Source organism: Akebia trifoliata, chromosome 11 (assembly GCF_017979445.1).
Source record: "Akebia trifoliata isolate Shusen 1 chromosome 11, ASM1797944v1, whole genome shotgun sequence".
Classification (NCBI taxonomy): Eukaryota; Viridiplantae; Streptophyta; class Magnoliopsida; order Ranunculales; family Lardizabalaceae; genus Akebia; species Akebia trifoliata.
In genome coordinates, this window is record NC_141385.1 from 6,863,777 (window position 1) to 6,878,451 (window position 14,675).

Genomic DNA, 14,675 nt, shown 5'->3' on the forward strand with positions numbered 1-14,675 from the left:
TTCTCATTAGTATCCATTTTGGTTGTAGGTATTTACTTAATTAAATAGAATTGTAGGTAGTTAGATAGGTATATGACTTAAGTAAGTAGGAAATTGATTTAGGAGTGGGCAAGGAATTGGGTAATTACCCTCTTTATGAATGTGAAAGGTATGTTCTTTAAAGAAGTCAGCTCCAGCTCTAGAAGTTGACTTCTGGAAGAAGCAGAAGCTAAGAACTTGAAAAGTCAACAAAAGTTTATTCGTTATAAAAGTACATAAGTCAGAAATTGATGTTCGTTTGACAATTTTTTTATTGTTCGATTATGATAAAATGATTAAAATACCCTTAATGTTGATAATATACCTAGAATGCACAAAAAATGAATAGAATACCTTAATATATATATATATATATATATATATATAAAATAATTTTATATTAAAAAAATTATTTTCAATTTAAATAAATTTATAAATTTTATAATTCTATCAAAATTTCGACGACATCTTCTCTTAAAAATGAACATATGATAAAGAAAATATTACATAATACACAATCCAACATCCACATAAAGATAAATGGTGTTTTGGTAATAAAATAACGATGGATGAATTACTTTTGGTCTTAGTAGTAAAGATGAAAGATATTTTGATAAAGATGAAAGGTATTTTGGTAATTCCCTTTTAGTAAATATGAATGGTATTTTGGTAATTCCCTTTTATTTTTTAAGGTTAAATTTGATTAGAAATTTGATTAAAGATGAAAGGTATTTTGGTAAAGATGAATGGTATTTTAATAATCTCATTTCATTTTTTTAAGGTTAAGTTTGGTTGAAATTTTGATTAAAGATGAAGGGTATTTTGATAACTACACTTGAGTCATTTTATGTTTTTGACTTTTCGCAAAAACTATTTGAAAAAGTCCTTCTTGGATGATTTCTTTTAAGAGCTAATTTTGAGTTACAATTGAAATCCACGGGAGTCAAAAAAGTCTAAATGAACATCATTTATCTGATTTTTTTGACTTAAAAAGAAAAATAAAAAATTGACTTCTGAAGCTCAAACGAACAGAGTTGAAGTGTTTGTATTTAAATAGATGTCTTTATATTAATGCAATTAACAAGATTATTAATTTATCTAAAACTTCTCCTGAAATTAGGAAGATATGATCTCCCTCGAAGTGAAACAATTGTGTTTTATTTCTTGTTTATTAAGTCAAAATAGGCAAGAGAAGGAGTTTTTGTATCAAATTAAGAATAAAAAAATTATTTAAAAAAAAAAATATACGGATTATATTTTTTTAAAGCAAATTCGGGTAGATCTGAATTCGATTCTAAATTATTTTGGATCTAAGACTCTAACTCAAATTCAATCCGAAAATCCGATTTTTCATATTTTTCAGATCGATTCGATCTGATTGAGACATTAGATATATTTCGCATCATTGCCCGTCCAAGGTGAGACAAACATAATCAAATTTTTGTTTAGGGTGTGCTTGATAGGCATACATAACCCCCCCACCCCCACTTGACTTACTTTCGGTAACAGTGGTTGATGAACACGAGAAAGCCTTGTGAGCCACACGGTTCAGTTTCGTGTGATGAGACGCATCTCATATGGCCAACTGTTTTCCGTGTGTGGTGTCGGACAACCCCGACGCACTTACCAGATATGACACACGTGCAGTCCAATTGTGAAGGTACGTGGAGCCTTTGTGATGGATTTTGCCAAATCACGTGGGTAATTAGTCACGTGTCACGTGTTTAATATAAGAGCCTTTTTTGTGGGTATAGGAACGTTGAAAGGAGTCGCATAATAACGGCAAGTGAGATACATCCTAATCATAACTGAGGTAGCTAATGGTATTATAATTAGTCACGTGGATTGTTAAAATTGTCAATCCAGGCCGACAACAACAGCCTACTCTGTGGGGCTCACCCAACCCATGAATTATGAATGTTTGGTCTATCTTTTCAGCAGCTCCCCCAAATAAAAATATTATTTTGATTAATAATTTTTAATCATTTGATTTTGAGGATTAACAATCTATGGGTGGATCTATTAATAAAACAAATGATGTTAGATATTAGAATAATGATTTTTGAACACCCCCCTTTGACACACGCTTCTTGACATGACATGTGTTAGAATCATAGATTATTTTCGTTGGAATAAACAATTGCATATATTTATGGGGATGTACAGTTGTGTATCCCAAGGGAAAAAATTGATGATTCTAACTCATGCCATATCAAGGGGTGTGTGTCAAAAGGGGCGCTAGAAAATCATGACTCTAGATATTATTAATTTGATCATTTTTATTGTGGATTAATTTTTCGAAGGATAACTTGTAGGTCAGCACGTTAGTATGAGAATGACATGCAACAAATTGGGGGTATGAATTGCAAGTTTGCAATCTAACTCTTTAGAAATCTAGGTCAAGTGTAGTCAACCGAAATCATTCATGCATCATAATGGTTATGAGTCATGACCATTGAATCCATTGAATCCATCTAGTTCAGGGTTTAGTCTAAAAACATGTCTATCTCTATGTATGATAATATAGCCAATTTTTTTTTTTTTTTTTTTAATTTCTTGACTGATGATAATTTAAACCTCTATAAGGTTACATAAAAGAATAAATAAACAAATAATAAAATTATATAAAAGATGTTATGTACAAAATTAAATAAACAATGACATGTGTTTGGGATATCCACCTAAAAAAACATAAACCATGGTTCAGCTTAGACAATCCTAATTTTAATCTAGCCATTATATTTATAGAGTTGTGTTGGGGGGATTTCGTTTTTCACTGGATTTCACACACTATGGTGATGAGGATGTGCGCACGTAACCATAGATTTTTTTCACTTTTATCTTGAGGAAACATATCTATGACCACCACATCAATGCAATGTGAAACATAGTGTAAAACAAAGTCCCTCTAGGATTTTCCATTTTTATATTCCATAATTGATTGATATTATTTACTCACAATCATTTGAACTTTGGGTGATTTATTAATATTTAAAATACCCCTATGCTTTCATACTGAGAATAAAAATATACGTTCTTAATAATAAATAAATAAAATAACCTAACAAACTAATCTTCATTATGTGATAAATAAAAACCTAATATTTTTCTTTTCAAAATCAGTTATGTCAAGATCTTCAACATCACGATAAATTACTTTTAATTTAGTTAATATTTTCTTAATTTATTGTGAAAAATCTTTGATGTTTTTGTCCAAAATTCTATCTATTATTTCAAAAATCCTATTTTGTTCTCGACGTTTAAAGATTCAAGTAAATAGAATCTTCAGGTCGAAGACGACTACCAAAAACAAAAGCAAAAAAACCTTTGAAGGTTGAAGTAGATTAAATCTAAGGATTAAGAAGATGATTGGTTTTTAAAGACGAGTCAATCGTTTTTGTTATAGGTTAAAAACTAAGAACATTTCGGTCATTTTCCATTAGATAATTAGAGAAGACCGAGGTCAATTAAAAATCTTCAACAAAACCCACAATCAGAGTTGACTACAACACCAAATGTCACATGTGATAATCCCACCACCGCATCAGCAGTAATAGAAGCCACGTGTCCCACATATCGTTTACCGACACTCAAATTTCGGACTAGCAATGGCTTCGTGCCACGTGCTGATTTAAACACGTGGGAAAAAACAAAAAGCGGATGGAAGGCTCTCGCACACGGGGGGAAACTCGTATTTCACGTTCCGCCGTTTACGACATTTAAATTGTGCCCATTGTAACTCTCTCTCTCTCTCTCTCTATAAGATCATAACCAACGTCTCCTTTCCTTCTGTCCTTATTCTTTGAGAGAGAAGGAGAAGCTTTAAAAGGCCAACAAAATACTTGATCAACCAATCAAGAAACCAAACAGCTCTCTTTGTATCTGATCGATCGTCGAGATGAAAAAGACTGATCTAACCCTATCTACGAGGACAAATTGCAATTTAGACCTTTGCCTTGTTACTCCTTCTCCAGTTTCATTGCAAGGTTCCGGAGGTGACTACATGTAAGTTCGACTCGTAATCTTTCTTTCGGTAAGAATCGGATTTTGGAATCTGATCGGGTGGGTTTGAACGGACCGATCCGATTTCAAACTGGTTCAACATTGTATGATTCACGATTGTGGACTTAGATTATTTAAATTTAAAAAATAAGTTATATATTATATATTTTTCATTTTAGACATTTTTATTCTTATTTTGTTGCTTTTATTTATTTATTTTTCTTTTTAATTTTGAAGGACTGAAGGATCTAAGAGTACGAGAAGCCCACAAAATGTCACAATCTTTTACGGAGGAAGAATTTGCGTTTGCGATACCACAGAGCTTCAGGTTTGCTCAAACTAAATTTGTTAGAGTATTAGATGGGAAGCTATATAATAAGGTGCACTAAGATGCATCCAATCATTTTTATAGATATTAGGATGGATTTTATATTAGATTAGGATAATTTTCCTTTGTAATCACGTTTTTTCTTGATTTTCAATCTTTTAACTCGCTAGTCACTCACTCACTGCGACAAACCCAGCCAATCGGTCATTGTAATACTTGGGTCTATCAAATTCTTAGCCTGATCATTGTTTTAAAACTCGTCGAGTTGACTCGAAACTAGTCCGAGTTTTTAAATCTCAACTCAATTTATTTTCGAGACAACTTGGTCTGTGTCGAAACTCGATTGAACGAACAAACTCATCAAGTCAACTCGGTGTAATCAAGTTCAGAATATACTGAGTCAGTTTAGAAAATTGATTGATTTGATGGTATATAATTTTTTTGTGGAGATAAAAAAAATAAAATGTTTGTTTATCAAGTTTTAAAATATTTATAAATTTAATACATTTTTATCTGAATCTCTTGAGTCCGATCACAAGTTTTTGAATTGATTGGACTTGGTGGAAATTGAGTCGAGTCGAGTTTAAAAACCATGTGAGGCCCAGAAAACAATTAATTTTGGTATTAGAATTAAAATTGATAATAATTGGAATAGTTGTATAAAATAGATTTTGGTTACAAAATTTTGATTCGACTCAACCAATCATAAATTTATGCTTAAAAGTTATAATTAACGAGTATTTTGTTATAAATGCAGGCGAGAGCGATCATAGGGCTTGCAAGGACAAAAATGGAGGAAAAAACGAAGACCCCACATTCGAAGCCAGTAATGCCATCCCTACAATCTCAACTTCACAGCCCTCCCGATATTTCTATGAGGAAATCACTTCAACAATTTCTCGAAAAACGAAAGAAGAGAATCAAGGCTTCTTCCCCTTATCACAAGTAATTGTAGCTTAAAAATATGTATCACATTGCACACATTAATTATGTTCCCTTCCCTATAGAGTTATTGTTACATGTCTAAATTATTTGTAAATTTAGTATTTAATGAAGTTTTTTTTCCCTTACAAATAAATTTTGGCTTATGAGTCGTAATAATCTGACGCCCCCTTGTGACATATGCCCATCACATAACCTTAGAATACAAAAGAAATAGATTTATGATTCTGTGTATCCCAAGGCAAATGATCTACGGTTCTGTGATGGGGGCCTATGTTAGAGGGCGGCAGCATTAGAAAATCATTATATATTCTTAACGTATAGTTTGAATATTCAGCTGGGTTGATCCGAAACTCAGATAAGTCAACTCAATCCGATTGGATTTCAATGTGATTTGGCCTCAAATTTGATGGAACCAACTCGTTAAAAAACTCAGAAAAATATATAATAAATATAGTATATTTATTATTTTTTTCAACTTGAGGACTCTCTTGACAATTGAGTTGACTTATTAATATGGATTTAATGGATGGATACTAATATTTGATCTGAACCATGAATTTTGTATGGGTTTTAGTACCTATACACTGATTGCCCAAAATGCAACCCAATCCTAATTAGGGTTGCCAATGGATTGGATCGGATTCGTATGGATCCAGAAAAGAATTTATTAGACCCCAAATGTGATCCAAACCCAATCAGATTTTATTAGAGTTACTTTCTATATTTCATTCATTTTCATGAATAGTCAGTCGTCGCGATAAAAAGCTTAGATAAATTAAAAGAGGTGAGAAAAGTGAAGGGAGGAAATTGTAAAAAAAAAGTTTAAAATGAGAAACTAATTTTTGTGCATTTTTGTTTATTACTTTTAAAGTGACTAAATTTTGAAAATTAATCATCAATTTTCAATTTAGTTAGATTTTAAATCAATATAGACTTGGACAAGAAGTAAAAAAGTTGAGTTACAATCAAACAATAATTTCATTATTTTAGAACTAACGTCTATACAAAGGTTATGTGAAATCCAACATTGAGATTTATCTTAGGGATACATGTTGTATCATCAAGGGTCTTCTTTAATTCCAAATATTTGATTTCAGGGCGTTCTATTATGATAGTAGAACCTTAATTATATTCTGGATTTCGCTTTTGGAATTTTAGAATCAGATTCTAGAAATCTCGTTTAACTCATTATGTTTAAAATCAAAATCTCGTTATATCTAACACTGTGAAAATCAAACTAAAAATATTTATCTTAGACACGGAAGAAGATGATTTTTTGGATAAAAAATTAAAGATATTTGAAAAGAGGTTGAAGATGAGAGCATTTAATGTCATTTTCTATTAGATCCAAGAAAATTTCATGGTCTAATGGCATGTCTAAATTAGCCAAAGATTTATGAAGATTAAATGACATATATATACACGTTTTTAGATGAGCAAGAGAAACGTTATATTAATAATCACACTTGATGGAAGAATTGGTAAGTTGGTTCCATCAAATTTTTTGGGTCTTCCTTTATTCAGACTTGGAACTGCGAATGCAGATGATGTAACACTATGCGGGAAGAGTTACCCTACCCAAACCCTTAACTCTAACCTTGACCTTAAACCCTATGAGGTATAACTTAAACCCTAAAATCTTATATCTAAAACAAAACTTAATTACTAAATTTTATAATATATAACCTCAACCCTTTATCCCAGCAATCACAGAGATGATGTTACGCTAATATAAATCTAATCATATCATTTCAAATGAAGTAAACAAAAATTAATCCCTAAAACCATAATCTCAAATGTTTATCCGTTCATGGGACACAAGCCAAGTTACCTAACATAACTCTAATTATACAATTAATCCTAAACCCCTAATTAAACCCTAGACTCTATAACCTATAATCTAAACCCTAAAACACAAGCCAAGTTACCTAACATAACCCTAATTATACAATTAATCCTAAACCCCTAATTAAACCCTAGACTCTATAACCTATAATCTAAACCCTAAAACTCCATGTCTAAACCAAGCCTTAATCTGTAAGGAATATAAACACAAGTATTATTCTTCTTATGAAGATGATCAATTGATGTAGTATACTTTTTTTTTATAATTAGGTATTCTTGTAGACAATGGATCGAGCCCGTATTTGGGACTAGTCCCAGGGCACGTGCAATGTCCACACATCACACGCATCAAGTAAGTGAGGGTGCACCCTGGCGGGTGGTCCTTGAGGAATTAATACTTATATTGGGTATTGAACTCACGACATATGGGCATTAAACACTTATTTGTCTGAAATAGCCATTGAGCCAACCCTTTAGGTTCTATTAGAGTAGTATACTTCATTAAGCTTGTAATGGTGGTACTTAGATGATATTGAAAAACATCTAACAATACGAATACAACAACTATAAACTAAATGAAGTAAGCATCTACAGACGCACCAGAGTTCAGCCCCACGAGAAAAATAGAAAAAGAAAGGAATGGCAAGTGCTGAAGAGAAGGCCGACTACATATGCATTTATTGACATGAAATTGATAGATTTTTTAACAAGTTACATGTTAGGGATGGGTGAGCCATCTGTTGGACACCACAGAAAATTGACGCCCCCACCTTAAAATTTATATTTAATATAATTATGATCATTTTGGTAAGAAACAGAGAAAATTGATGCCATAACTCTATAATCACGTTGGTTAATTTTCAAAAGAATATGGATCCTATGTACCTAGAGTAGAGGATTGAAACCATATAAGCCACAATCCAAGGCATTGATGCCTAAATTATCTCCCTTTTAAAATTTCTTTGGATTATGGCTTATGTGGCATGTATTGAAGTGTGAGAGAAGGGTTTCAATCCTAGAGAAGGGTGCATACGATGTTGGATTCTTTTCAAAATGTCAAAATATCATTCTTTTACTATATAAAGTCTAGGGTGCAACTTGGTTCATTTTAGAGCAAAATCAAAATTGAACCGACCAAGGTCGGTTCCATTATATGAGAACCAGAATCGAACCGATCTAGTCTAGAACTGAACCAACCCAAACCGACCTTAATTTGGTTTGGTTCGGTTCGGTTCCAAGAGTTGCAAAAAAAAGTTTTTCTTACTCAAATTTATCAATAAAATTATGTAAACACATGAATTATGAAAAATTAAAAACCCAAGAAGAAGATTATGAGATCACGTAAAAATTATATTAATTTCAAAAAAAAAAAAAAAAGGATTTCTAAAAATTATTTAAAAAATTAATTTTTCTCCAAAACTACAAAACCCATCCCAAAACAAAATGAGTTTTCTATAAGGTAACTTGTAGTCGCACACCCGCAGCCACACGGAGAGAGAGAGAGAGAGAGAGAGAAGGAAGACCTATTGGCCACCGGAGTTGAGAGGTAACTTGCACCCGCACGCCGAGAGAGAGAGAGAGAGAGAGAGAGAAGACCCATTGGTCACTAGAGTTGAGAGATAACCTGCAGCCGCATGCTGAGAAATAGAGAGGCCCCGACTGCCAGAGTTGAGAGGCAGCACGTAGCCCGCAACCGCACCTCACCTGCAAGAGACGACAGAGAGAGAGTAGAGGAGGGAAAGATGAAAGAAGGAAAAATAGTTTAGGATTTTAAAAAAGAATTTTATTTTATTTAAAAATAATTGTTAGTTTGATTTTTTATCAAGTCTGAATCGAACCATTACTAATTCTAAACCGAACTAAATCAATCCAAAATACACAGTTTGATTCGATTCTCGATTTGAACCGAATTAACTTGCACCCCTAATAAAGTCTTTGTAATCACCCTTTAATTAAAATTTTAAATTACAAATACGTGCCTAGATGGCTCCAATATATTTTTCTTGTGAAATCTTGGACCAATTGAAATTAGGCGTTAGAACTTAGGATATGCGGGCCCCCCTTAACTGATTAGGATTACATCAGGTTGAAGAACACGTGGACTCTTCAGTTTTGGTAAATATTTGACAAACCCACATGTTTACAAACTAAAATTGACATGTCCCATGACTACAATCTTCGTTGTTAGATTAAGATATCTTTTTTTTTTTTTCCCCTCAAAATCAACCAACTTCAACCTTTGGAATAAGATTCTGCTAAGATGACAGTGTTGATGATAACAGTGATGAGGGCATATTGAGGTTACATTTTTGGGGCGATGGTGGTGATGATGACGACTATGATAATAACAGTGATGAGGGCATATTGGGGTCACATTTTGGGGGCGATGGTGGTGATGATCACGACCATGATAATAACAATGATGAGGACATTGAGGTCATTTTCAACGGTGATGATGACATTGAGATCACTTTTTAATAGTTTATAAGAAAAGACTGAGGTCAAGGGTCACGTCTTGAATCTCAAAACGTAAGGAGGTATCTCAAACTTTTTAGAAAGACTATAGGGTTTTGAGTTTAGCTAATTATGACTACGAGGCATGTGCAAAAGCACATGATCCCAACTTTGTAAACTTGACATTCAATGGTTGAGATTTATATGCATCTCGAAAACACACATCTTGAATATATTTATCTCGAGGTTAAATCATAACTATTGGATTTTGTGTTTAAACAATTGAGACACCTTACAAAATATAGGATTTGTGCATGTTTAATTTTGAGAGATTCTATTGCCACACCAAATTAGATGTTTGGGATGTATGGGATCCATGAATTGATTAGGATTGCATTAGACTCTTTGTAGTTTTGATAAATATTTGACAAACCCCTATGTTTACAAACTAAAATTGACATGGAGAAGCCTTTTCCTTAGTAAGATCTTGCACCTTATTAAGGATTGTTTTGCTCAAATGGACTACAAAATCAACAATTCAACACCAAAGCCCTTTAAGTTTCCTTGAAAAAATTAGGTCCAATTTTTTATTTTTATTTTTCAAAATTTTTTTTAAGCTTTTATCCAAGGTTTTGACAATGGACAACTGCCAAACTTCTACATACTCCCAATTTTAAAATTGAAATTCATCGGTGAAGGCACACTTATTGGCCAAGCGCGCGGGTCACATATAAGTGCAACCATTTGACAAAAGCAACATATATCTTTTATATGCAAATCTCAATCAGAATTCCAATCATGCTAATTTGGAGGGATTCTCGTTAAACATTTCATGATTTTTTTTTTTTTTTTTCAAAATTCATAAATATTTTTTCCTCTACAACCTTGAAGCATCAATGCCACAAGGTGAACCTAAGGATCCTTAGTGAGGGTGAAATCCTTACCAACTTAGTAAGGCTAGGCAGATTCGTTGACATGTGCCTTGATTACAATCTTTTTTTATAGACTAAAAAATAACTTATTTTTTAGGAAAAATTACTTAAAGGACCCTCGTGGAGGGACTTATTTCTAAATAGCCACTAAATTTTTGACGATAGCTTGGTAGGACATTTAGTAAACTTTTCTTTTCTAAATGGTCCCTCATTACTTTCAAACTCACCATTTTTTTCTTTTTAGGTGTTGTTTGTTAAACTGAAAAAAATAAACGTTGAATGACATTAAGCGTTGAAAAAATTATTTGTTTAGATGATGAATCATGTTTGTTACACATTGCTGAAACTGGTAAATTGTTTTTGTTACCTTTACAATCATATTATACATTGTTTGCATGTTTCAAATGCTTATTTATTATCAAACACAATAAAATATATTATTTCTTATAAAATTAAAATATAATTTATTTTTAAATAATAAATAATACTCAAATCTTCAATTTATAAATAATAATTTCTATTTATAAAAAGCCTACAAATTTCAAATTAAAAATAATAATGTCATACAAGTCACTAAAATTTGAAATCAACTTTAAAAGAACTTAATTTTGGATGAATAATTTTCGATGGAAATGAAGGATGTGTAATTATAAAAGCACCCTATGAATTAATAAGGACAACCCACACTATAGCCATTTTTTTTTTTTTTTTATATGGGTTAAAGTTTTTGGAATGAGCAAATTTTTAGTGAGGATGATCTATATGGTCTAGAGATCATCCTCATCAAAAATCAGTTCATTTTGAAACTTCAAAATGAGGCCAAGGGGTCATATCTTCACTTTCAAAACATAAGGAAGTATCTAAATTTTTTGCAAATGCTTGAGAGGCATGCCATTAGCATGTAAATAGAAAAGGGATACATATCTATGGCAGATATGATTTAAAGAAAAAAAAAAAATTTAATTATGACTAGAAGGAAGCATGGGCAAAAGCACGTGTTACAAAATATAAGATCTATGTATGTTTAATTTTTTTATAATTACTTTAAAGGAATAATTTTAAATAAATAATATAATTTTTACAATGCTCTATCTCTCTTACACGGATATACAAACGATTATGCATATACATGAGAATATAGCCTTTGTTAGTTATATGCCAATCTTTACTATTATAATGAGAGAAGGCAGAGTAGAAGTGATTCAACACCAAATTTGGGATCCCGCATATGCTCCCACTTTTACATGTAAAACTTAATATAATTAAGGTTATTATGGTAAATATCTAAGAAAATTGTTGTTCACAATCTTAAAATTACGTTGGTTAGTTTTCAAAATTACAAAAATATCATCTTTTACTATGTAATCTTCATAAATCCCTTTAATTGATATTTTAAATTACAAATAAACTTTTTTGATACATGTCCGTTTGTGCCGCCTTTTATTGATATATAAAATTATATTATAATTAATTAATTATAAGTATTTAAAGAGTGTAAAGTAGAATGATCTCTTCCTTTAAAATTAGAAGTTAGGAGTTTTTGCTTTTCACAACAAAGAGTTGGCATTGAATTAAATCAGGCTCAAATTTTGATATGTTAATCTAATGTCTGGTTTTTGATAAAGATTGAATTTGGTAACAAATGGGTCGGATTTGTATCAAATATTTCTTGATTCTAAATGAACTCTAGAAGATATCACATGAGAAAATATATAAATTATATTATATTAATCATTTAGAGAGATGTTGTATATCAAAAGATATTTTGTTTACAAGAAGAACGAAAAGTGGATAAGGACTTCAATTATGTGGCTAGATGGGGAGGTCAATTGGGATCCAATTGTCCACTAGACTTCATGTATGGCTGTGAGGCATTATGTTTGGCCGGGAAGGAGATGCCAATTGAGGTGTAAATAGTAGGAAGGAAAGATCGATGTCCCAAGTTGACCTTCTTCTTGTTCGTTAGTGTCAGCATGAGTCAATTTGGGAGAACAATGTCATCCTAAGGATTTACAAGAGGACGGTACGCGTTTTCCTCTTGGATCTCTCAACTAAGGCCACCAAACCTTGCCTTCAAATTGTTTTTCCATGGTTATGCTAGTCCATGAGCCAGACACCAACCTGCAAGGGTTTGCCGGCACCAGTGACGGTGTCATACTATTGATACTATTACCTGCATGTGGCGTGTCATCCTAAGGATCTGCAAGAGGAGGGTACGCGTAACAGTGGTCCCTAACACCTTTTCTTTTGAAAACCCGGGATCTCTCAACTAAGACCCACCAAACCTTGACCTCAAATCGTTTTCCTATGGTTATGCTAGTCCTGGCTTACATGAGCCAAACACCAACCTGCAAGAGTTTGCAGATGCCAGTGGCGGTGTTGTACTATTACCTGCTTGCAGCATGATTGTCCTAGTGCCATTGATAAACCATGGGCTACATCATGTTTGCACGAATGGTGTAGCCACCTACAAGGCTCCTACCATGATGCGACCGTCAAGCTAGGTAGGATGAGTCGTATTGCTCGTTGGCATTCGTACTCCCAGCTGGTGCCCTTGGGATGTGCATTGTTTACATTCCAAAGATGCTTATCAACAAATTTCATCCAACCTAATTAGTATCATATCATATTTGGTTCTAAATATTAAGATTTGATAAAGACCTGATCCATTAAGGATCTAATTGATCTGATAAAAATTTTAACCGTCGTTGGATCATTCTCAATCCGACGTTTAAGATGTAAAGGGGAAAATAGGGTTTTTTATTTTTTTACTCTCTCATGTAAATGTGTAGCTCACCTCACTCTAAGCTGAACCAGTTCATGTACTAGGTACTCCTCCCCTTCTCTCTCTTTAATGAACTTTCCCAAAGTCCAAACCCTATTGAAAGAACGAATCGGATTTGCGCCCAATAATCGATTTGCTCCATCTCCTCCATGCCTCTTCGTCTCCAACAAATTTATACTTTAATCGGATTCAATCGGATCTGGATTACAAGGTGATAATTTTGGATTGGTAGTGGGTTGATGATGATCCGATATAGATCTGACCCATCACCCATTGCCAATCCTAATGCAATATTTATGATTATATATGTGTATTTGACATTTTAGTTCAAATATCGTTAGGGTTCAAGAGAGATAAGTTGGATGAGAGATAGATAAAGATTGTATGATCGCCTTATTGTATTAAAGGCATTTTTGTCAGATTAAAATGAGGGTATTTTTTATTTTCAAGAAATTCCATCATTCTCACTATTTGTTTAGTACTAATCAATGATTGAGACCTTCCACTAGGGGTAGACCTTAAGTTGTATTTCAAACGTATATGTCTAGTATGAAGCCTTGTTAGCAATTTGGACAACAATAAAAATTTGATTCGTGAAAAAATTGACTTTTATTTAATTTTGAATTGCAAAAATCTGATCTAATATTCGATAAATGAAAAATATGTTGCATATGATTCATACATGTATTATCTGTTTCATTTCAAAAATTTGAAAATAAAAAATTCGACCATATGATAGTAATGTTAATAGTGCTAGTGGTGATAGTGAGGACATTGAGGTTATTGTTCCATTAATTTTTAAAAGAAGACCAAAGTCAAGGAACAAATCATTAATTTGAAAATTTAAAGTGTAATCTTAAATAAATGTAGAGGGTTATGTCATTATTTTTTTTTTTAAAGATAAAAAGGGACATTTGTCATGTAAAAATGTGGATTCCTCAAAAAATTTTAAGTATGGCAGATTCAAAGTCGACTTGTGTTACACATCATAACTTATAAGTTTACACTTTGCAACATACTACAAGGTATAGTAGCATTTTTTTTTTCACCGAGTTTTATAAAAATTTGTATAAGTCAAAAGATTTGTTAAAAACATGTTTTATTCTTTTCAATGTTAAAATCCATGAATTATTAAGAATAGCTCAATAATTTGAAGAATAATACTTGCATGGAAAAAAAAAAGAAAAATTCATGAATTTTTCAAGAATTAAATGGGAGATTGATTGCTAACAAGTGCATGGAGTAGTTTAGATAGGGCGGAATTAGAAAAACCAATAATGTTATAATATAAAATAAATAAAAAAATGAAAAAGAAAAAGAGGCAACCTCCACAACTCTGCTCTTTCTGAATCTCTCAAGTCCATGG

The 14,675-nt window shown here is 32.2% G+C and overlaps 1 protein-coding gene across 1 annotated transcript; it reads left to right on the plus strand.

The window, feature by feature from the left end:
- Window positions 1–3,768: 3,768 nt before the first annotated feature.
- On the plus strand, window positions 3,769–5,428 carry LOC147390626 (protein TIFY 5A-like). The gene is made up of 3 exons (XM_086417460.1): window positions 3,769–4,023; window positions 4,258–4,348; window positions 5,106–5,428. Exons 1-3 carry the CDS (start codon window positions 3,917–3,919, stop codon window positions 5,295–5,297), a joined length of 390 nt encoding a protein of 129 aa, XP_086273586.1. The 5' UTR covers window positions 3,769–3,916; the 3' UTR covers window positions 5,298–5,428.
- Window positions 5,429–14,675: the final 9,247 nt, after the last annotated feature.